Genomic DNA, 25339 nt, shown 5'->3' with positions numbered 1-25339 from the left:
TATCATTTTTCCTTCAAAATCTCTCTGTTGTCTTACAATTATGAAGTTCTAACACCAGACCATAGCTTGAGGTTGAGGACTTCCCGTAACAAAACTAATGAAGGTTCAGGGCAGTGCTGCACCAGACTGGCATCTTATCCATGCTCAAACAGGAGATGGATCTGAAGGACAAACTGCAAAGCGTTGGGAGTACAGACTAAATGCTCCTGCCTGCAGGTCTCGGGCCTGAGCTCTGCTGCCACTACTTGCACATGCGAGAACTACACTCTACAAACAGCTGACAGCAGTACCTAGCACAGAGGACAGGACTCGGCCTCAAGAAACAAGTTATCCTCTGAGGAAATCAGAAACATCTGGGAAGAGGCATGAGTACATACAAGTTTGTGCTTCTAGGCTTGAACACAGAATTCAAACTTGAGCAAGAAGAGCTAGTAAATAAACGCGACTCATGAAAAAATAAATCACTATAGATAGGGGCTTTAATTAAATAAATGAAAGGGGAATGCTCTATTTTTCAGCTGAAAACAAAACCAGCAAGAAATCCAAAATCACTCCAAAACAAAATCAACATCACTAAAAGTAATTGTTTCCATTCCAATAGAAAATACTATATGTGTCTTTTTATTTTATGACCGTTTTTAAGAAAACATTTACCAAAGGAGATAAATAAAAAACATCCACAGAATTTATTTCAGTTTCCTGATGGCAAAATAAATTTAAACCAGTATATTATATAATGAAAAATGAAACTGTGAGGCAGGGTTTTAAACAGTCTCTAACTTCTAATGGGAATTTTCGTTTACTCTAAACGTCTGTCATCGCCAGGAGAGGAGCAGTACCTCTGAAATGAACAACTTTGGAAGCATGGCTCCATCTACAACAGCATGCAAACTGCTTAACACTTCCAAGGGATTACAACCACCAAACTGAAACCCCTACAGGATCATACCCTGTCTCTCTGGCTGAATAATGTTCATTTAAAACAGCCAGAGTTGCAAATATGCTAATATATACTTCTCCCTCTCAAACACACATGACTTGGAAAGAAAAAAGGATGGATATTGAGAGAGTGCATTACAAAATGCTATGGGAATTTATCAAGGTGCTATGTTCTACAAAAAAACTTCAGTGCAATTTGGTATTACATAGCAACTGAAGGTGTCTATCTACTTCTACTTCATGTCTGAAATACAACACAGAGCAAATCCTACCAAAAGAACATTACACAGTGGAATTCTTAAACAGTGAAATTTGGTTTCTGATTAAGAATTGTACAATAACAAGGAACTTTTTGCACCAGTGCAACTGCAGGATATCAAATTACTACCACTAGAGCACTAAAAAAAAAATTCCAAATACATTATGTAGGAGTTATAAATTATGTATTTCTGTAGTGTAATTATACAGAATTTCATTGCAATATACACATCAAGCTGGATTTATATCTGCAATATACATATATATATACACACACACACACAACTTTTCATATCTATCTCCCTCTGAATAACATCATAATTAGAAGATAAAGCATTGCAAATGAAGTGAGGTTTGGAAAGGTATTTGTTTCCAGTGTACACAAGATCCATTATGACATGTGATAATAGCACATTCTGAACCTGGTAACCTCTCTGGACAAGCTGACCTTTGTTGTATCAAGACATTTTAGGAAACAAAGATCTTTTTCATTATTTTATTAAGGTGTTGGATTCAGTCACTCCAAAGGCATTGCCATTGATGTGCTGAAGCCTTTGTCAATATATTTTCAGTATATAACCTTAATGTGATCTAATTTCACCTCTGGAAAACTAGCTTTATTTTCTGATCAGTGGAACCAAATACTTGCATTTTTCCTTATGCAATAATTTTTGAACACTAAGGTCCAACAATAGATAAAAGTGGAAGCCTATTTACTTAGCAAATGTAAAATGTATAAAGGTTTACATAATACCATCTTGCAATTGAGATTCAAAATTCAGGGATAATTTCTGCAATGCCCTACAATTTATTCCAGGCACACGTATACATATGGATTTGTATTACTTTATAACATAAATAATATGTCCATAATGTAGCAATAGACATACTGTGGGAATCAAATTTCTGAACTACCTGGTTTGGGGATATTTAACATAGTATCCACAAGGATTCTCTAAATTTTCTTTCTGTATCTTTAAAAAAGCTACCCTGACTTCAGGCTGGAAAAAAAAAAATTAGAAGCAACGTCATTAGTGTACCCATGACCCCTGCTGAGTATCCTACTATGCTTACTGCTAAATGAAGTACGGTACTAATTTCAGATATGTTAGCCATATTCAAATTCTTACCCCAACACCTACCAGAAGCAGCCAGAGCAGACATTCAGCAATGGCTGCTGAACACAACGTTATCACAGGCAGAATCCTCCTGCTCCATTGCTGTAATAGTCTATGCATAGCCTTTATAGTCCAAACGTCTTTGTTCTGCAGGCACCCAGAGGAAGGCTGGAATATCTTTGGAGCAACGCCCCAGGTTACCAGCACCTCATTAATAGTTATATTTGGTGAGATGAATATAACACTGGACACTAATAACCAATAACAACTCAGCCCCATATCAGCTTTGATCCTTATTCACTTTTTATATTCTTTTATACAAAAATAGTCATTTGCTAAACGACAAAAATGTGAGTATCTGACTCAGTATGATCATCTATTCAAACCACTTTTAACAGAGAGCATTCCTACCTGCTAAGGCATCCCGGTAAAGTTGCACAAAATGGTTAAAGATATCCTTAGGCAAACATTTCTCATCAGGCAAACACTGCAAGAGAATGACTATCTCTGACTGCCCCACTGCATGCATGCCTTTTGTAGTGAAACACCAGCATTTCCTGTTCACATCTGCAGAGAGGAAAACATGTATCAGAACAGAAGATCAGAATTTCATAAAATATGCCTAAGTTTCACTACAGGAAGATAGCTCTTTCAAGAATCAGTTTTACAGCATGTTTTGTTGTGATATCTGTCACACAGACAAATTAGGTTCTAAATCTGTTACCTTGCAAGCAAGCACATCCAAAACAAAAGCAGCTCATTAATTCCCAGTTTACAGCTAAGGAAGAGCCAGAGCATTACAGCTCCCAGTCAGATCTTGGGATTAACACCACAGAGCAGACTTTAGCAGTTTCTGTATCCAAATTAAAGGACAGGATTTAAATGGGAACAAAGGAACCTGGGAAAAAGCCAGCCTGTTGGCTGTGCATATCCTGATCCTGATCCTGACAGCTAAACCAGTTTCAGACAGTGATACCTCTCTCTTAAGATAGATAGCTGGATGTCAGGTGTTTTCATGAGGTGTCACTGTGTTGTTCTGCTTCACATGAATGTTAGCGATGACACATGCTCTAAGCTTCACAATTCATTTGTTAAGAATACTAAGTTATTGAAATAAAATCTTTCATCTAATATTTATATATATATGCATACTAATGACATTTTTATATATATGTAAAAAATTGTACTTCTATCTAACCAGATGCTGAAAGGTTTATAAACAACATCTTAATTTATTGTATGAACTTTTCACAGAACCAATACATTTTACTGCAAAACTGTCCTTCTCAATTTCTCAAATAACGTTTTCTTATCCAGCAGAGATCAACTGAGGTACTAACATGAGAAGCCATCCGTATGCCTCCCCATTCATTCCTCCCTCCCTCAACACATGTACACACACATGCACACACACACAGTATAAAAAAGGATAGAAGAGGTGCACAGTGGAACGGAACCTGCATATTACTATGGGATCCTATCTGCTTTTTCCAGAATGGGATGACAGGGAAATGAGTTAAGCAACCAAAGGAAGAACAAGTGATGAAATACCTTGCCCTACCAAGTTGGAAGGAGACGTTGATCTCCAAACCTGACACTGGAGGCTCTATCAGTCTAGTTTATATTTTCTACACAAAATTATCTGTATTGTTGTCTAAATCACTGGAAAAGAGACTTTTGTAATTTAACTTAATATGGCTAAGTACAAAGTTTTCAATCCATGCACATTTTCAGAGACTATCCTACCAAATAAAAATGCTGTTGTTCCTACTAATAATATAGATAACATTTCCCCTCTCACACCCCAAGCCTTATTTAATAATAAAAACTTACAATTTACTATTTTTACCATGGACAACAAATTAGCATTTAAAACAAATACAAGAGGGTCAGGGCCACCATCCTCCAGCTGCTGCATGACAGAGATCTGAGAAGGTCTCTCTTCTACAGCATAGTCTATGAAAGAAACAAGTAAACACACAGTGAAGTCTAAACTTACTGGTACAGTAGTCTACATTATAATCAGATAACCCTGATTCTGATGCTTTTTGCTTTTTTGACCTTTTAAAAAAAACTTATTTAAGTATTGCTGGTTTGATTGATTGTTTCCTAGGCTGGTATTTTCAAACTTCAATAGCATTTATGTGCATAAGCCCTGTACATCCTTTACAAAGGTACAGCTTGTTTCATAAATCAACCTTTTTTCAGTATCAACTGGAGGAAAAAATGAAAATCAAATTGAGAAATGCGTCATGGTGTCAACTGAAATCCCAAATGACAGAGAAGTTAACAATTGTTATTTATATGACAGTAAAGCACAAGAGCATCAGTCCTGAACTACAAACACCAACACATAGTATACCCCTATGTCACATAATTTACACTTTCTGTGCAATAGCTACTAGGAAGATAACAGAGGGGAACACTATATAAAACATTTTTTTATAAGTCATAGAAGCTCTAAATCCAGTGTAAAATGGATCCCAACATGAAACTTCAAAGATGTCTGTAGTGTCCCTCTATGATTAGACCCAGATGACTGGCAATTTTTCATCCATGTGATTATAATCTACTCTGCATTTCAGCTTTCATAAACAATAGTTACACTGATGAAAACAGATTTTGAAAGAAATGTATTACCTTTCCAGCTAAAATTAACTAGAAAGAAAGGTAATTTTGCTTTCTAACGTGAAAAACGTTTTTGGAATCTTTTTAAATAGAATTAGAATATCAGAAGTAAAACGCTGCAAAGAAAATCCAGTATGTGACAGCATATGAAACAACATCAACTTCGCATACAAAATACAATTTATGTGAGGTTATCTATATAAAAGCTGAAAAGCATACTGTAGTTTCACCCCTTTTTTGTGGAGGAAACTGAATAATCAGGCACCCATACGAACAGCTAACATAGGATGGAACAGATTTGTTTTGAAATTAAATGCTGCTCACATTTTGGTTTTGACACTATCCTGCAAAAAAAGGTTACTTCCAGTTTAACATTAGAAATGCACTCTATCAGCAAAATATTTAATAGGAATAAAAAAATCCAACATGAAAAAATAAGTTAATCCCAGGAATGTATTAAAGGATGTCATGAATCAAGACCATGGAAAGCAATTGTCAGATAAACAAATACATATACTTCTTTTCAATCTTTTAAAAATTAGTTTTTAATTTTCTGTATCCTCCTCCATTTGGATACTCTGGAAGGGGACATGACAATTACTAAAAGCTTCACTGTGGCCCAAGACGTGCAATAGTGCTGTTGAATGCAGTGCTCAGGGATGCCTCAAACAGAGCGGATGTTCCAAGCGAATTTCAGAGAAGGGAAGCATGAATATTCATAAAGCTAATTAAAATGTATCTCTGTGTGAAACATTCCCCACAGTCCGATTAGTGAAGAAATTAGCACATATTTCTGGACTGAAGTTAATTTTCTTTTTGCTTTGTGTTTTACTTCTTACAGTAATTTCATTGCAAGATTGGGTTCTTCCCAGATGCTCATAAGAATCAATGGTGCAAATGAGCGTCACGACATTTAGCCACGAGTACTTACTGTGAATTTCTTCAAATATTCAGCATATTGCCAGCATCTTATTTTTAAAATAAACACAGTAACTATTAGGTTAATTGCAACTGGTAAGCATAAAAGTTAGGTGCCAAATCACACCCTCACCTCCTTTTACTCCAGTGGAGATGAGAATTGGAGGAAGACCATCTTCAGGAATTAGATTCATTGCACTGCCAACAGGACTGCCAACCTGAGTTATATTTCCCGAGAATACAGAAGCATTATCAGTCTACAAGAAGCAAACAATGAGAAAGGACAACATTAAAAAAGTAACAATGATAAAAATGTAAAAGCTGGCTGACTAGATTACTAGATTTGGGTGAAGGAGCCTGTGTCTGCTGGAGAACCAGAAGCACCAAGTAATTTGGCTTTTTAACAACAGTGATCATGTGATGACTCCTGTATGTGATCTATTACTAAAAAGCCTGCTTAGACAGAGACTGCATCTCCCTTCTCTAGCACCACACATACTCGTTTCTTTACAAAATCTCAATGCACCTATGCCCATCTGAACTTTTTGCAAAGTCTCAATTCCACTCACATGGGGTATGGTGAACTTAACATTATGAGATTATATCTGCACTTTCCTGCTGTCCTGGTTTCAGCTGGGATAGAGTTAATTTTCTTCCTACTAACTGGTACAGTGTGTTTTGAATTTAGTGTGAGAATAATGTTGATAACACACTGATGTTTTAGTTGTTGCTAAGTAGCGCTTATCCTAAATTAAGGATTTTTCAGTTTCTCATGCTCTGCCAGCAAGCAGGTGTACAAGAAGCTGGGAGGAAGCAGAGCCAAGACAGCTGACTCGAACTAGCCCAAGGGATATTCCATACCATAGAATGTCATGCTCAGTATATAAACTGGGGGGAGTTGGCTGGGAGTGGCGTATCACTGCTTGAGCACCGGTCAGCAGGTGGTGAGCAATTGCAATGTGCATCATTTTTCTTCTCTTGGGTCTAATTTCTCTATTTTTGTTATATTCCTTTTCATTACCATTGTTGTTGTTATATTTTAGTTTAGTTTAGCTATTAAACTGTTCTTATCTCAACCCACGAGTTTTACTTTTTTTCTCCGATTCTCTCCCCCATCCCACTGTGAGGGGGGAGAAGTGAGAGAGCGGCTGTATGGGGCTTAGTTGCTGGCTTGGGTTAAACCACAACACCTGCACACATAATTTTATGAGAAGTGTCAAACAAAGTATTTTTCTGCTTCATGCTGTGACAATCTTATTGTTTCAAACTCCTTACTGACCATGGCTCAGCTTTTTAAAAACATGCATTACACAAATATCCTTCATACACAGGCTGTACAGCCAAACTCTTGGAAGCCACCTAGCACACAGACTTCAAACATTGCTCAATGCTCTGCCCCATAATAGTTCATTTCAGTTCAAACTATATGGCTGTTTCAGCACTCTGAAAACATTAAAATAAGTGAGGACACTTGCTATACAACACACCAAGACAAGCCTCAACAGATTTCCGAGATGTCTTACCAAAATCACCACAGAAGCTAATATACTATTCATGACCAAAGCAAGCATAGTATTTTGAGTGGTGAATAGTGTAACAGTTCCTTACTTCTGCTGATAAAGTGTTGTTGGTCACAGGCTTCGATGGATCATGCGACACTGCTAAGGTTCCTGTGGAAGTTGTCCCAGCCACTGTCAGTTTTGCTGCATCGGCAACTTCTCCATTGGGTAATATCCCATCAGCAAACCAAACACGCCTTTGTTCTCTAGGTTGAGCCACTAGAGAGAACAAAAAAAAAATAGGATTTAAGATCTCACAGCAACATTGACTGGAAAATTTGAGTACAGAACAGAAAAATGGAAAAAAATAATAAATAGAGAAATGTGGACTGGAAGGGACTTAAGACACCATCTAGTGCATTCCCTGTAGCAGCACCATGTATAAACACATCTGCTGAGAATAGTTTACTTGTTCTTAAAAACCTCCTGTCCCTACTGAGGGCAGGAATATCACCACTGGCATTAGCTAGCATATTTGGAATGGATGAAGTGCAGATATTCTTTCTGAATTCTTACTACAGGTAAACTGAAAGAAAAAAGAAGTACTCTTACCTTCTGCTCCAGGATGCTTTAAAACTCCCACAGGTACCATGACAGTGGGAGGTGGAGAGCTCAGGGCACCGGAGGCCTGAGCCTGCTGCAAAGGAGGGATAGTAGAACAGTATTCAGCGGGATTGTTAGGGTTAGGACTCTGGCTTGAGGCACTCATCATGTTCTCCCAGGCTTGAGCTAAAGCAAACAAAGGATAAGAAATATGAACACAGAGGAAGGTATCTAACAGTCCAAAACACTGTGTTATTTCCCAGCTACAGTAGGTATGGACCCTGCCACCTTCCAAAGACCATCCCTCCTCCTTTCTTTAAAAGCCCAGGAGACTGTAATTAAGCAAGAAAATCCATAACAGGAGGAGAAACAGCACTGGTCCTGTGCAATAAAAATATCAGTTCATATAGAAATATTTTCTGAAAATTGTAACAATACACTTTGACCTGAATGATGCTTAGTTCCTCATGCTTCGTTTTGTTTCCTCTTCAAAGATTTAACTGAAAACACTCAATTCTTACATATATGTATATTTATCACACTGTATGGACAGATGGACATTCCTATTACAAATGTTTTATAACCTACAGGACACTTGAGCAGATTTATCTTTTGTACATGAGAAAAAATACCTTGCATTTCTTTATATCCAGGGCAGATCAGTACAGATCAACAACTGATATTCATGACTATAAAAAACCCCTTATGCTATTAATTCTGAAGGCATGACTTCAGCCTTAATTCAATTGCCCAAACAGTAACACATAAAACTTCTTTGTCAACAAGATCCATCGCAAGGAAATCTCTTCTCTACCTAGCGAAACAGACTGTATCTCCACAGTACTACTACTTTTTCATCTGTAAGGCAGGCTTGTAGCTATGCAAGGTACCAGAAAATTCTTATGTGTGCTTGCACCTTCAGCCATATTACTATGTTACAAATAAATGCATTCCTCTAGTCAGGCATAAATATCCTGCCACCTAAGCTCTCAGAGCAGCTATAAAGCCTGAATAAATCACGTACATGTTTGGGTTCCTTTGGCTATGAATTGTCAGAAAACCTAGGTGAAAATAACAAGACCAAAACAACCCAAACAGAACACAACAGAACATAAATGCCTCCTACTTCCTCCCATCAACCTGCAAAACCAACAGAGTGAAATGCCTGCCAATGGAAAAGGTATTGACATTTCCATCTGAGAAGATTAATTAAATTGAAGTATTTTTTTAACAGCAATTCTGTATTCATTTAGACTATAGGTCCTGAAAGAAGGAAGTGTTAAAAAAGCACAAAGAAAAGTTACATCTCTAGCATGCCTTTACTAGAAAAGTCATAGCATGGTAAAAGAACATTTTTAAAGCCCTCGCTAACTCAAGCGAACTGCCAACTCAGCATATCTACCAATTGAAAATACAATTAAACGCATAGCCTGGCTATGGAAAAGTGTCAGAAAACATACAACCCTCTCCCCACACCCCAGTGAAACATAATCCAGATTCTGAGCAACCAAATCAAATAACTACTTTTAAAGTGTGATTCCTACCCCTGGTTCCAAGACTGTGCAAAGACCAATGCTTAACCTGCTGCACTGAGTGGGAAAAAACCACCACCTGTACTGACAAAGAAAGTGCAAGTATCAGGAGTGATCAGATACGATCAGGCTACAGGTTAACTAACCAGTAACCAAAAGCATCATCACAAAGCACTGCAGCCCGGATAGAAACAGAGAGATAGCCCTGGGCAAGTACACCTAAGCATGCAGACAGCACTCCCCCTGAAATAAACCAAGCAGTGGTGTCACTGTTCGCTGCCATTAATGCGTATCCGTCCTGGCAACAGGACAGAAAGGCTTTTAAAAGGAAATCATTATAATATGATCAATTTTATTATGCCTTTTTACAAGAACACTTCTGGTTTCAACTGAAATATTTTCAGATTCTTCCCTTCCCCCAGATGAAAACAAATCCTACTCACCACCAAAAGGAGCCAGCTGTCTTTTGCCAGGTGTATGTGTAATTCCTTGTTCTTGTACACCTTTAAATGTGTTAATTTCTCCATCTCAAAATGTAACATTTTAGCACACCTCCAATGTCATCATCAGGGCTCGGTTTTAATTTCTAGATATTACAACCTACAATATCCTGTCACCTTACACATCTGGCCTACAGTAAAGAATTATTAATAATTAAAACCTACCACTGCACACTGATTAATCTTTAAACTTTTTGAAACAGAAAAAAATTATTCCTGTTTAATAACAGAAATTATCTACTAATTTTGGATGCTCATCTCAAGACTAAGCAGTCAGTTACTTTCAACTGAACCTGCATAATATGGAACTTCTTTGGAGAAAAAAATAAAGCTATGAGCTTCTAAGCATAGTTAGATGCTCAACAAATTCACAGATCTTTCTGAAAACAGCAGCCCAAATAATCTACTATACAGTAACATGTAAAGATACCACCAAAATTACCTTGTCTGAATGCTAACATAAAATAGAATTTTTCTAACTAATTCTTGGCTGAAACTACAGCAGCAATCTTTTATCAAAGTCTCCAAAGTTTGACTAAACATTTGCAGCAATGGAGATTCCATGGTAACTGTTCAATAATTTTCAGGATAGTTAGTTATCCTAATGGTTAAAAATTTGCATTTAGAACCTGAATTTGTCTGACTTCTCATTCTACCTACTACATGTAAGAGTGCACCTGTCAGACCTTCCTCTACAATTGAAGTAACTTCTGTCATCAAGTTTCAGTTATCCAGATATATATTTATACCCCGAGATCAAGTCACCTATTCACCTTTCCATTAATAAACCAAAGACAGAGCGCCTAGTATTTCTCATGATGATACAGGTTATCTGATGATTTAAGCACTCACATGGATCCTCTCTCAATCTAATCCAATTTTTCTACCTTCCCAATTCAAGATATAAAAACTGAACATCGAGTCTTTCAGCAACAGCTGTCTCAGCGTCATGGACGTAAGTCAATTGGACAGCGTAATCACCCAAAGGTAACCGCTGGAGCGGGAAGTTCTTGAAATTTTCAGAGGTCTCAAGATACAGCTGGAAGAATACTCTGTGTTTGCCCATATTTAGACCACATATGAGAAGTGTTAATACTATAAAGGACAAAATACAAAATAGATTCCATGGCCCTTTGGTCAAAACCAAACACAGTTTTCCTTACATCAAGCAGAGGTAATACAACTTCTTGTTTGTTCTACTTGTTAACTTCATAACTACTTGTGACCTCTCTCATATGTCCCATGTTCACATCAGGCTTTTAGCCACAGCACCATCCTGGGTTTGACAGACTCTCCAGTAATGTGCCCAAAGCAATAATCCAAACTCAGTTGTCCACCTTTGTGAACAAGTTTTTAGACAAGACCTCCTACTCTAGCACCAAGGAGTTAAGAAGGAAGAAGAGTTGGATTAATTTGTGGATAAATACTACTTTCCCAATTTCCTATAGCACATATCTAGACGAGGCACAACTGCATTACTCTTCTCTTTGGCATCCCATACAAAAGTGTAACAGGTTATCTACTCAGGCATCAAAGGACAGAGAGTAGGGTCCTGAATTAAAAACAAAAAACCCACCAAAAATCACAGTTTCTGCAATCCTGGTATAGCACTCACAAATGAAAGCTTTCAAACTCGTTGCAACCTTACCAGCTTTTGCCTTTTGTTAATCGTATTTAGTTTGGGAATCCCCATGCTCCACGGGGATTCCACACTGATCTCTCAAGGGCCTTTGCTGTTTGAGAATACTTACCCATACAAATAAAGTATTTTGATTTTTTTTTTAAATAGCATCACTGCAACTCAACACAAAGCCAGTGAAGTGCTGCATCTCAGATTCTCTTTCCACTTACCATTCATTAGTACTGAATGGCAGATTACACACACTCTAGCTTCCTTTCGATCCATGTACAGCAACTTGCACTTCAGGCTACAGCATGCTGCACAAAAAACCTGGAACCAAAGGGGAAACAACTTCAGTGTTGCTCAAAAATGTGTTATGAGCTGATGAATTCGGACAAGAGAATATCTGTAAAGCTCTAGACATGCAAAATAAGGAGGTAAATTATCAGTATTTTCCCCATTAAAGCCACAGTGACTAATACCTGCCCAGGGTGCCTTTCCTACTAATCCTGATGAAGCAGTATTATGTGGAACACATAAATGCACGTTGTCCTCTTGATACTGCACTGTGGTGTTTTTAAAATATGATTGGCATAAATTACAATGGGTTAATAAATTACAATTATAATAAAGAATTATTTTTAATTTTTAAAAAGCTCATATTTACATGATTACAAATGCTATGCCATCACAACACTAGAGAGAAATCAGGAACTGCATTTTACGCACACTGGCTGCTAAGGGGGGACCAGGTGCAAAATCCCCGTGAGGACAACCTGATGTGGAGATGCAGTTGCATTGCTAGCGCTTCTCACCTGAACCAGCTCTAACAACTCCCCAGTCCTGGGCAGGAAACAGTCTTGAGGCTTCCTCCAGACAAGCAAAACCATAAAACATGAGCATGGCTTGTGCACCAAAACAAACACTTGCATGCAGATATGATCCTACAATAGCAATTGCAATCTCAAAATCCTGCAGAACAGGCAAATCAGGGTGCCCTAATGATTTCTTATTTGTTTTAAATAACAATATTTTCTTTATTTAAAAGAACAGTATTTCCTCGGGGTTATTTTTCAGGTGACGTGAAGATACTGATGAACACCTATTTCATGCAGAAAGGTAATGTCACACTCAGGAAATCTAGAAACAGCAGCAGCTACCTAACAAACAAGTTCAGATATCAAGAGAGAATTTCAAATTTTAATTACGGGTGGATATTATATCTACAATTCACTATTCATTACTATGATCTGCAATGCTTTCTTAATACAAAAAATTATTCCATCATCACTTCAACAGCAGTATTTCTGTAATATAGACAAGAAACCACACAGGATTCTCATATGCAAATATATGTAAGCCTAACTAAATTTCAACCAAGTTAAATATCACACCAAATTACAACTACTTTGCAGCCTGTTACTTTTGCAGTCTTTTAGTGGCAAGTTTAAAATAAGCACATATAAAATAAGCTCTGAGTTCACCACGAGAGCTGAAAATCGAATGTGAAGAAAGAAGAGCTCACCCTGTCTCATTTCAACCAGTTTTAATGTTTCCTAATTTTGTCAACTTAAACATTTCAGAAACAAAATATAAGTGTGTATACACTGCCATTTTCATGCAAAAAATAAAAACCCTTCCACATATGTGAAAACCTTTTTTTAAAAAAAAAAGCAAATGTACTTTAAAAATTTCTGCATTTACACCTTAACCCAATTTACAAGCATTCTAGGGAATATTAATAACAACATCACAGCATATTTTAGAGACATTTGACATCATTTCAGTTCTCTGGGAGAAACTTCCAGTCAAAAGTTCAGTATTGAACATGGAAAAATCAATGTCTTCAACCATAAATGAAGGACCAACACAAATTAATATCTAATTTGGGACCCTTTATCAAACACCACATTGTGCATTCAGCAAAGCTCCCAAGTGCAACGATTTAAATCTTAAAAGAGAAAATAGAAGCAATGACAGAACATCTACACCTCCTCTCTTAGGCTGCATCAGCCTTCTAACAGTAGTAATGCAGAGGAAGAACACAATCCTGCAAAACTGACAATTCAGTCTTGTTGTTAACAATTGCCAAGTCATTATCTCAGCATATCATGCTATAAAAAAATAACGTAGCAGTGTCAAAGCAAGTTTTTATGTTAGTAGGATTTGCAGGTTCACTGGGAGTTGTTAATGCATTAGTTGCTAGGGGGGTTGGTGATTTTTTTGTATTTTAGTGGGAAAAATATCGGTTTGGTTGTCAGTAAACAGATGACATACAAATTTTCTGGTTTTCATATCAAGGATGATTGTTTCCTCCAACAATAGAAAATACATAAATACATAAGACAAAATTTATGAATGTGTTCAGATATATTCTTCAGGTTCTTAATTTTAATTCAAAATTTACTGTATTACTTTCTACCACTCCTCTGAGGTTCATAACTTCCATTAATTTTGCAATTATTATCCTGAAATTAAAAACTGAGACAGACTTCCCAGGTGCCACTCAACTATTTTTAAATGCAATTTTCATTCCCAAATGAAACAGATACATTCACCCCACTACAATGATTTGTCATGATGCTAATAAAGCTTAAAAAGAAACTATTGTGCTAGAGCTTGTGTTCAAAAATATTCAGTCCCATGACTTCCCCTAGACACAATTAATTGCAAGAGCTGAAGACACTATCTCCCCAGTTCTTTAAGTGAGATTCATACATTTAATAGAAACAGTTGAAGCATCACTGTGATTCAGTAGTTAGCTATACCACAGGCACATGGTCAACATGACTTGCTTTGGGGTTGGTTATCTTAACCAGAAAGCAAGAGTAGACAGCTGAGAATACCTATATCTAAAGCCACTACAGCTAGATTCATCAGAGCTTGCCTGTCAAAGCCTTTGGTCTCTTTCGTCCCAGAATCATTACAGGAATTAAGTGTTGTAAAGCAATTTGCAGTAAGTGCTAAGTATTATTTGACCTATACTGATTCTTAGCATTTATTAATGAGTGCTTTTTTTTTTTTTAGAGAAAATAACATATGAAGGCATGAAATAACAGAATTTTCTGCCACATCTTTTGACTGCACATGTGCAAATTTGGCTCAGACAACATTAGCTAACAAAAGCTTCTAGAAACAAGCCATTCTGAGGATTATTCTAACACTCTGAGAATACTAAATACTAATATGTGATGTATTCTTCACATCTGAGAAACAAGTTTGTCTACAGAGCAGAGGGACCTTTTATTTTATCCATTCCCCACATATCACCCAAAACAATGCTGGTTGGTCTTCTCAAGGCTTGTCTTCAGTAGTTTAAAAAACAAACAAAAAAAAAAACAAAAAAAACCCCACCAAAAAACCACACTACATTTTTTGGCCTTGCTCTATCTGTGCATGTTTTATCCATTTCGTTTATACATACTTTCATTTTCTGCCTTCTCATTTGTGCAATTCAGCACATCAGTCATTACAGGAAAGCAATTAAATCTAAGCAACGAACTTGTTTAAAACACAAAAATAAGTAGAAAACATTACTGTAAATGAAAATTGTAGTCATATTTGTTAAACTCATAAAAAACAAAAGAATGACCTACGTAACTGACAGTATAAGTTAATGTATCAAAGCTAAAACAATGGACATTCCTTTAACTTACGTGCCTTACAGATTCTCCTTAACTACAATGAGAAAAAGATTGAGCCCTTTGATATTAACCGAAAGGTACACAAAAAGTAGGCATGTACCTCATATGATGCTTATTCATCGCCTGTGGTTACTAGCTCCACATCAGGACTTCCACTGCAACCAACCTGCAAGAGGATGGGCAGAAGCAAGCAACTGGAAGTCCTGGACCAGTGCACAATGAACATCTGCTTAGCTTTTAAAAGTGTCCTGGGAAAGATATTTCAGCATGTCTCAAAATCAAATTTTAATAAAATCTATTTATCTGGTGTTGCAGTGAAGAGACTGGGTGCTATGCATTTTGGTTACTGAAGGGACTAATGGGACATGTACGTAGTCCATTACAGAGGAGCAAGCCTCGGTTTTCTGCTATACTGCTTCCAGAAACAGGTGGCATAAGGGTTTGAGATTTCCAGATATATTTGCTTCTTTTAGGTCCTTTGTTCAGGTCATTCTGCTTCCCTGCACTCTTCTGGTAGCAAAGGATATCGCCTATAGCAGTCAGGAAGTCTTTCAGAAAATCAACTTCAGAAACCTTTGGATGGGGCTTAAGTGAAACAAAGTTACTTTTACTCTAGTTTTTAGTGGGTTTTAGTATTTCTTTTCATCTTAAAAATATTCATTAATATCTACTTGACAAGAGTGTTAGTTTACTGCTTTTGAATCATCATACTTTTTCCTAAGTTCCTACTCCCCAGGTGCCACTGACTTGTATTTCAGTAACAAGATATTTGGAAATACTTTACAAGCTAATCATTTACCATAAACTGGCCACATAAGAATCTGTGTTGACCTAGATGGCACATATATATAACTTCAAAAAAGTCAACAATAAAACATTTCTTACACAACACAAAATGATGCAGAAATTATGTTTTAGTTGTCTTCATTACAAAATTTCTCACCATGTATACATACATCAGGCTACAGATAATTTACTATATTTTTTCCCAGGAGCAAATGTATGTTCTTTAAAATATCGTAAGCACTATGAGAAAAGTTAGTAAATGAGACTTAAAAGAACAAGAGCGGATCAGCAATCTAAACCAGCAGGAACACCAGCAATTCAACAGCACGCTTCCAATTCACATCAATATGTTTCAGTATCTTTAATGGGATTATTGACGCAGTAATTTCTGCAAACTAGTTTCCTGCTCTTAGCCATTTTATCACAGTTCGACATGAATCCAATGATGTTGATTATTGCAATCAACAAATACACTGCTCATACAGGCTAATAATTCTTTCAGTTATAAATAACAATTAGTTATTCTCTATTAGAACCCTAAATAGATTAGAGCTTAGAAACTCCTTTTTTTCCTTCACAAATCAAACACGGCTTTTTAGGCAGAGATATCACAGGTTACTATAGCCAGTGGCTGAGGAAGTCCTCTGATTTCATCTTCTGCAGTAACAGGAAAAAAAAGCGTGCTTTGAGCTTACTCACAAAATACGAACTTACCTTCCCACAAGCTCTGCAATGATGCCTTCTTTTGGTGAATGTAAATCTGGCCTCACATTTCATACAGTTTGGTGCTTGAGAATCTGGAACCCAAACTGGAGCCACCTCACCCAAAGTCGTAAAAGGCTTTCTGGCTGGAGCTCCAAACTGACCAGCTCTGAGATCATTATCTGGACTATCTGGGGCTACTGCAAGGCACGGACTACTAGAGACTCCAGATTCATACTCTTCCAAATGTTCCCCATTAGTATCAGTAACAGAGGCATTTGAAGACGTTTCACCAGAAAATGCATCTGTTGTATCCCCTAACTGTGTTTTACCAAAGACATTTTTGTTTTTACTATTACCTCCACAATTTGGGGGAACAAGGTCATTTTGTAAGTGGTCCGATAATGGCTTCGGAATCTGCAGTTTAAGATTTGTAGGTTGTTTAGGTCTTGCACCACCAAAAGGAACACTGATAGATTGCAGATTAGTCACTGGTTTTGGTGAAGTTTGCCCTTGCATGGATGAAACCTGACTACAAAGATTATGTAAATAATTTTTCTTTATGTGGTCACCAGTGCTGTTTAAAATAAGACCGCTCCCTTCTGTGGTCTCATTTCCTCTCTGTTCATAAACATTAGTGTAACATTCTGACTTGCTCTCCTCTATCTCCTTTTCCTCTGTTACTGAGTCTTCCTTGGAAGGTAAAGACTTTGGAACATGAGTAACAACTGGGTTCTGCATTCCATAGGAATCACAACCATTAGACAGAGAGCTTGCTGATGTAGCCATCACATCAGAGAGACTGGACCCTTCAAGCTCATCTATACCAGTCCCTTTTAAGTGTATGCCTGCCTCCATCATCCCATCTCCACCTTCTTTACTATTACTACATGCATCATCAGGCTGTTTCGTCTGCAAAAGTCTTTCATTCTCTCCCAGAGTTTGCTTATTACTCATCTCATTCAACTTTGTCAGTTCCCAATTAGTCATCTCCTGAGACTCAGGGTAACACTCTGCCATGCTGAGCAATTCCGTTGTGCCAAGATTTTTACCACATTCAATGGCTTCGCTTTCAGTGGCACTAACATCCTCAGGGGCAAAATGTTCTACAATGCGTTCCTTATAATTGCCACTTCCAGCCATGTTAGGTTGACAAGTTTCGGTGAGCCCAGGTAGCCTAGACTGTAACTGTTGGGTTGTTTCCTGTTCTACAACTAAGCTTCCATTACTTGAACCAGAAGAAGAGTTTTTAGCTTCTAGATCCGTTCTCTGAGGAATGGCTTTACTAGTAAAATTTTCAACCGATACACAGTTTTCTTGCATTTTAATGCTACCATCAACTGGTCTCTGTAAAAGAGTCACTGCATTAATCCCTGCAGTTGTAGCTTCTGAAAACAGCGAATCTTTACTCATATTAAAATCATCCTTTAATCGAGAGGAGGGGCATGCAACAGTCAGGCTTTCAGATGAAGCATTAATCAAATTACTTATAGAGTCATCTTCAGTGCACAGCCTATTTACTTGCTTTTCTGTATCTGTATCTTTTTCCGTGGATCCATTTACAGTAACACTAAACTGATCACTCTGTCGGTTTTCATTATCCAGTGTAAAGCTAATAGTGTCCATTAGGGACTGACTGTTGTAATTTTTACAATCCAGCAAATCGCCACTTTGTAGTGTTCTTCTGTCACAGTTATGCATGACTGCTACCACTAATACATTTTTCTCCTCTGGCAAGCAAGCTGTATTTCCACATTTCTTTTCTCCTGTTTCCACAGTGTTACACGGATCATCCCGATTACTATTCCTTTTAATCAATTGATCGTCTGCTGCTGCCTGATCATCAATCCACATGACTGGGGTCTCCGGGCTCGTGCTAAAATCCTTTCCATTAGCACAGTGATCCCCTCCTCCTGTTGGTGTGGTCACTGAATGAGACAAGGAGAAAGACTTTAATCTCTGTTGACATTCATTAGGAGTTGTAGCTTCATTAACATTGGCCACGGTCGGGTTAAATGACAGACGACGAGAAGGCGGATCTAGAATCTGATTCCACTTTGCACCCAATAGTGTAGGTGAAACAGCGGCATCTGAAAAAGTGTTTAAATAAGAGAAATTACTGTCATATTAAAGCTACAGGTTTTATTAACTCTGTTGCATTAGAATGCCCCAAATATAGAAGTAGAGATGTTCAAATATGGGCACAACAGTAAACCACTTCTGCCATAACTAACATCCTTGATCAACCATTAGTAGTGTAATTGCATAATGTTTCTGGAACTCAAGAAGTTTAGAGCTACACCAATTAGTATCAGGTTGAATTTGCACAAGCAACTTTAAACTATTGATTAATATACTTTAGACAGCTAGAAATGCCTAGAAAGATTCCCACTCCCATAAAATGTTCAACATCCTTGACAGGACAGAAGTAGCAATTAGGCTAAGCAAAAAATTTAATACTTCAAATATGATAACTCTCATTATATGATTTATGTGACCTAATAAAACATTTCTATGCTTGAGACTCCCAAAACTGCAAAAGAAGCCTAAAATAAGGTTTGCCTGATTTGTTTAAAAAAAATGATTAAAATATTGCCACTAAGATTAAGCTCCACAAAACGTTTCTTTAAAAAGTGTACAGAAGATTTGCTATTAAAAGAGTGAGAAATTTTTTAAAACTAAACAAGATGAATGGAAACAGAAGAGAATGCTACCAACAAATACTGAAGACACACCATGCAAAATTAGCAGATGTTTTTTGCAAGTTCTGAGATTAATTTGCAACTCAAAACCAAAAAGTGTATCACAGATCTCTCCCTCTTCAATGGTGTTCTCTGTAGAATACATCTAACGTGCATGTACTATCTTGTTCAAAATGACTCACCTTCGTTTTGCTCAAATTCATCTAAAACCTTATCGAGGTTATACGCCTCTGCTTGGAAATAGTTCTCCATTTGTCAGGGAAAGACCACCAGATTCTTGTCTGAACCTGCCAGAGAACAAATTACAATCAGATACTTAACCTTCAGTCAGTAGTGTTCCACTACATATTGCCCTGATTTAAGGGGAAAAGAAGTCCTTTGTAAATCAAATTTTACATACATTACATGCATAAATGAAAAGTATTTTCCAGGAATAAAAATTATTTGTGTGCTTAAACTTGCTTAATTCAGATTAACAACCTCCCCAAACTTGCTTTGGATTTTATTACCTCCAGTCTCCCACATTAATGTGTCTAACCATCAGGCTCACCATAATGGTAAGAGCAAAACTGCTCCAACACCAGTCAGAACATAGCAGTCTAGAGAACCAGAAGGCCAACTAACAATCTGAAGATCTGGCCTTCAGTTCCATGCTACCAGCAATTAGCTCATATGGCTTTGAACAAGTAGTTTAAACTCTCTGCGCTTCTGATTTTTTAATGTATACTAGGCTAGCAGTATTCTGTGTCACTCCTCATTTCCCAGAGATGCTTCAAAGATTCATACTTGTAGAAGTTGTTAAAGGACTTAATGGGTGTTACTTGAATCATGCTAGCTCTAAAATGCCTGCTTTAATAATCCCTGTTTCCCTGACAGGCAAGCACTGGAAATCTAGCAAAATGCACAGAAGTAAATAGTCTCATCAAAAGACAATACTCTCAGGCTAGAAAGGAAAATGACAAGGGAGAAATGGAAGAAAAAAAAACCCAAAACACAATAAACCAAGCTTAAGTCATTCAATAACTTCCTACAACTTCACATAATACGTAATGTTTCACCCTAACAGTAGGAATATGGTTGTCCTGGTACCAAAGTCTTGTAGCGACAAGAGACCTTGATTCATTTTTTAAAAACATTCACTACCAGCAAAGACATCTTCACTGAGAAATGTGTGCCATAACCTATATACCATAAAGAGAGACCTTGATTTGATCTGTTCTCTGAACATCATCCAGAACAGCCTTATTCTCTTCAGAGTTGGCTTTCAATGTTGTGAAACAAGGAAATGGAGGAGGAGAGGGTGAGAACCTTGTTTTGCAGTAAGAAACAGTGTTAGACCTGACAGCTAGACTCCAGCTCAATTAAAAACCTGCTCTTTTACGCTAGAGATACAACAGACACAAGAAACACGTCAGAGGAAGTTTCCAATTTAAAACTATACTTTACTTTAACATTATTCCCATAGTATCTGGATTTGAGGAAAACATCAACCAGTTTTATTTCAATTACTACATTAAATACTGTGTTGTATTTATTGTGGGCAACAGCTACGATTAGGTTATTGGTACAAAAAGATCATGCATTAAAATACCACAAAATGCAGAGTTCAAGTTTTTAAGGTTGACCTCAAATTTGACACGTGATATTTTTAAAAGATGATCATGTTACAACATAAATACATTGCTATTTGATATAATCAGATTAAATCATGTTTTAAAGATGTATACAAAAGCCAGTTTTAAAGAAAATTAGTGTAACGGCAATTTAGAAATTGCAATAAGCATCACCCAAAAAAAGACCATTTTGCAAAGAAATTCAGAGATAAACTAGACTTGTCACCTTACAAACTCCCAGATTTGTCCTCTGTTCTGGGATTTCAGATTAACTCCTTCTGCAAGGAAAATAGATGATTGGCCATATCATTTACTATACAAAGATGCAAAGATTATAACATAAGCAATGGAAAAGCTGGCCACCTTGATCAAAGGTTGCATTTCAGAAGTCTAAAAAAGCTCAACACTTTACATTCTCTACCAAAAGCCAGGTTCTGACCTCTAACTGTGACAGAGTGTACTCTTTGATCCCTTAGATACCTACTGTAAGGTCCTCCTGAGTTATCCAGTCTGCCTACCAAGTCATTGTGTTAAAAATCTTTAATACCATTTTAACTGAAACAATTACATTTACTACACACATTTCAATTAAACCAAAATAATTTTAAAAGCACATGCTTCTCCTTAGACATACAAATACTAAATTCATTCAAACTACATCCAACTGCAAGCGTTTGGAGGTTCTCTTGCACCTTTATCTCCACCTCATTTCAACTCCTTAATAGGAAGCATCTTTACCAGCTCGGTAAATATCAAATATTGAAAAACTACTTTGAATCTGTCCCAATGAATATTTCACTTGAAATTTTTTTTTTCCATTCAGAGTTCTAAACATCAACCAAAATTAACTCACTATAGTAATACTGTTTTGTACAAAATATCATATAATTTCACATCCATTTATAATGTATTTAATTTACATCATAATGATAACATTCCAGTCTAGCAAACAATTGATAAAGATGTGATTAATTATTCCTAGGCAAAGTCCTACTACTAAGGTCAATGATGCAAAGAGTATTTGTCAGTAAAGCACTGCAAGACTGGAAAGTGCCATACAAAATTTTTGTGTTCAAGAGTCAAACTGTTGTGCTGTCTGAAGCCACCACACTCAGATCTCCATGCACTTTCATAGTCAAAAAGGGCAAGGCATTCACTAGGACATAAACACACACTCTGCAGTATGGGTGGCCCCAAAGAAATAGGCTACAGGCATTGATTTTTTTTGTTTTGCTTATTTTAGAGAAGATAACAATTACTGACAAGCAAGTTGATGGGGAAGGAATGCTATGCTGATTATATAGTTGCTGAAAACATGGTTTTAAGTAACTCTTTGGACGACTGCATTTTGATTCTGTATAACTTTCAAATGCTTAGAAAAACTCAGACCTGACCATTCATACAACTTTAAAACCCGACTGAAAGCCTGATAAAATTACTTCAGTACTAACTCAAATTTATGCACACTGGAGTAAGTAGAATATAAGCCTAAGAATATAACATTTCCTAAATTTAGTCCTATATTAGCTGTTTTTTCATTGTCATACAAATCAGGAACAAGATATGCCTAACCAAAGCAAGCAGTGTTAGAAGTTCATAACATAATAATTTTTATTTATTTCAGTCAGGGTTTGGCTTTTAAATTATATATTAAGTGTGATTTTATAACATTAGAAAAACACAAATATTCAGACTTAGGAGACCACATGTTTAACAATAACAAGGGCTTATAAAGAAGACTTAGAATTTTGTTCCTATCCCCTTACAATATCAATAGGGTTAATACTTCACAGCATCTCTGTGAAATTATTATTTTATTAACATCCATATTATCTAATATTAAATATCTAATATTTGTGAGTTTAAATTTGCTCCAATATGACAGAGGGATTTTTTCTGTATTTTTAAAAATTCTAAGTAGAGAGAACTACGTGTAAACAAATACATGTAACCATATGAATTCCGAAGCTCAAATACTGGTGCACAAACATGCAATGTGCCAAAATCCAGACTGATGGATGCTCATAGTCCAAACTGAAGAGAGGAAAGACCTTTTACATCATTACTGTTATTTCACTTACTGATGTACCAGGATACAAGGAGAATCTTTTATATTTAAACTCATAATCACTAAGCTGACAGCCACTCTAAATGAGGTCTCATTGTCTACACATGTAGGTATTTCTCAGAAAAGGTCAGCTGCAAATCTTCACGTCTACTATCTAAAATTATTATTATTATTATTATTATTATTATTATTATTATTATTAAGAACACAACAACCCTCCCCAAGCTTTCCCAGAAGTTTCTCTCCAAGGGCAAAACACACTGCCAAACCCACAAAAGTCCTTACTGCCCTTTTCCTGACAGAAAAGGAGGACGAGTAATCATGTTCCTGACAGATACCCGCAATGCTTCTTGACCAATACATTGTCAGCAACTCATATTTTTGCCAGTTTAAGATCTAATACTTCAACTCTGCATAGCCAGCAACCCAAGATCAAAACAGAAAACACAAAATGCTCTAACACAGCATGCTACAATAATCAGGTAGAATTTAATTTTATTTTGAATATTTTTATGAAATATCCAACATAAATAAAAAGAATCATATTCCTTTACAGGTCTTTGGAAACTTTGATTGTAACTCACAGGTACCACTATAAAAGTTTGGAACAGTTTTAGAATTATTCTAGTCCCAAACTTCCTCCTAGTATAAAGGTTAATATGACATTTTTAAAGGATCTTTGATAGCTGTGAAACTCTTTAGCATTCCTCAACTATTCCAAGCCATGGCATGGAGAGAAGCCGACAAGCAAACACACAACTTAAACTCTGGAAAAGTAAGAATAAAAACATAAGCAAATCAGGAAGAAATTTCAATGGCAATTTTAGCTGTATGCTGCCCAAAAGGAGACACTTCCTAAATTAGTATATACTGGGATGAACAATATGAAGAAGAGGATATTGTGCCAGTGCAAGGAAAAGGAGGTATAAATCACCAACCCAGTGAAAAGCATAAGATGTTTTTTTCAAAAATACAGTCCTCCATGCAATGATTTGGCAGAAAAGACTAATTCGGGGGGGGGATTAAATAGTAAATTTTTTTTTTTATTTTAATTCTGTATCCAAAAAAAAAAAAAAAAGAAAAGAAAAATACAATGGCTACCATCCACTGGTACAGTAAGCCCAGAACCCAAGATCACTTGTTACCCATTGCAGAGTTCTCTCACATCTTCCATGGTAAAAAGCTAATGAAAACATGCAGCCTGTCAATCAGATTATTTTCAAGCTCCTGTTGGATCACAGATCTCTAAAACTTAAGAATTTATGTTTTATTCTACCCTCCCCTAATGTCTAAATACAAAGGTGCATTGTACCAGAATGTCTGTGCCATATGTATCCAGAATTACTATCCTAGTCATCATAGCATTTAGACATAAGACAAACTTTAATTGATTAGTGGGGAGGGAAGGAGACAAAAATAAAGGACAGAAAAGTCTTCCTTAAAATTAGATGGTATTCTGAACAGGATTAACCTTGGAGATTGCCTCTCAAGACAGCTCAGATATCCCACATGCCAGCTTCTTCTTGGGAAATGAACTATACAAAGAGATAGACCTTTTGTTATACCTGCAAAGCGGCAAGACTCATATTTATTTTGGTCTCTATGATAGGAATTATGTAACCCATGATCTTCTGCACTGCACATCCTAAATTACCCTCAAGATTTTTTCACCACTGGAGCTGACAGTCTTAAGTCTTTCTAATTTTCTTGACTCTAACAGTGGATGACCAGCACACAATCACATTAAAACACTATAATAAAAAATGCACCAAAAGGAAATAATACCAACATACAACTATTAGCCTCATAGCAAAGGCCTAAAAATCAGAGAGTATGTAAAGAACCAGAATAAGATCTCAGGACTTTTTATCATGCTGTCCTGTGTAGACTACCCTTTCAATATGAAACTGTGAACCTAGACATTTCAGTAAACTCTTACTAAACAAAATAGTAAAGTAGTTTCTTATAGTCCTCATCGAAAATATATATGAAAGACTCCTAAGATGAAAGTCACAAGGGGCATGATCAAACTGAAACCAAACATTGCTCATTCAGCCTGATAAAAATCAGACATCCAGAAAATGTCATTTTCCCATAGCATGACAACATGGAATTACATATCACCTGGACAGATTAATTTATTAGATCTAGTGCTCCTAAGGACTTCCTTCAACCCCAAGAAACAATGGTCAAGTCCACATATTGTTC

At 36.6% G+C, this 25339-nt stretch overlaps 1 protein-coding gene across 2 annotated transcripts in view; it reads right to left on the bottom strand.

Annotated features, from left to right (window-relative positions):
- Nucleotides 1–25339, bottom strand: part of ZFYVE9 (zinc finger FYVE-type containing 9) — a 63849-nt gene that overhangs the window by 21586 nt on the left and 16924 nt on the right. For both annotated transcript variants that reach the window (XM_052802552.1, XM_052802553.1), the window contains 8 exons: nt 19633–19737; nt 16761–18838; nt 11847–11946; nt 7973–8149; nt 7470–7639; nt 5995–6118; nt 4149–4271; nt 2727–2882 (listed from right to left, as the gene is read on the bottom strand). In XM_052802552.1, the coding sequence (XP_052658512.1) occupies nt 2727–2882; nt 4149–4271; nt 5995–6118; nt 7470–7639; nt 7973–8149; nt 11847–11946; nt 16761–18838; nt 19633–19702 (2998 nt within the window). In that variant the 5' untranslated portion in view covers nt 19703–19737. The remainder of the gene's footprint in view (nt 1–2726; nt 2883–4148; nt 4272–5994; nt 6119–7469; nt 7640–7972; nt 8150–11846; nt 11947–16760; nt 18839–19632; nt 19738–25339) is intronic.

This window comes from Harpia harpyja, chromosome 11 (genome assembly GCF_026419915.1).
Source record: "Harpia harpyja isolate bHarHar1 chromosome 11, bHarHar1 primary haplotype, whole genome shotgun sequence".
NCBI lineage: Eukaryota > Metazoa > Chordata > Aves > Accipitriformes > Accipitridae > Harpia > Harpia harpyja.
Note: the sequence above shows the minus strand (reverse complement) of the source record. Positions and strands in the feature narration are given on the sequence as shown.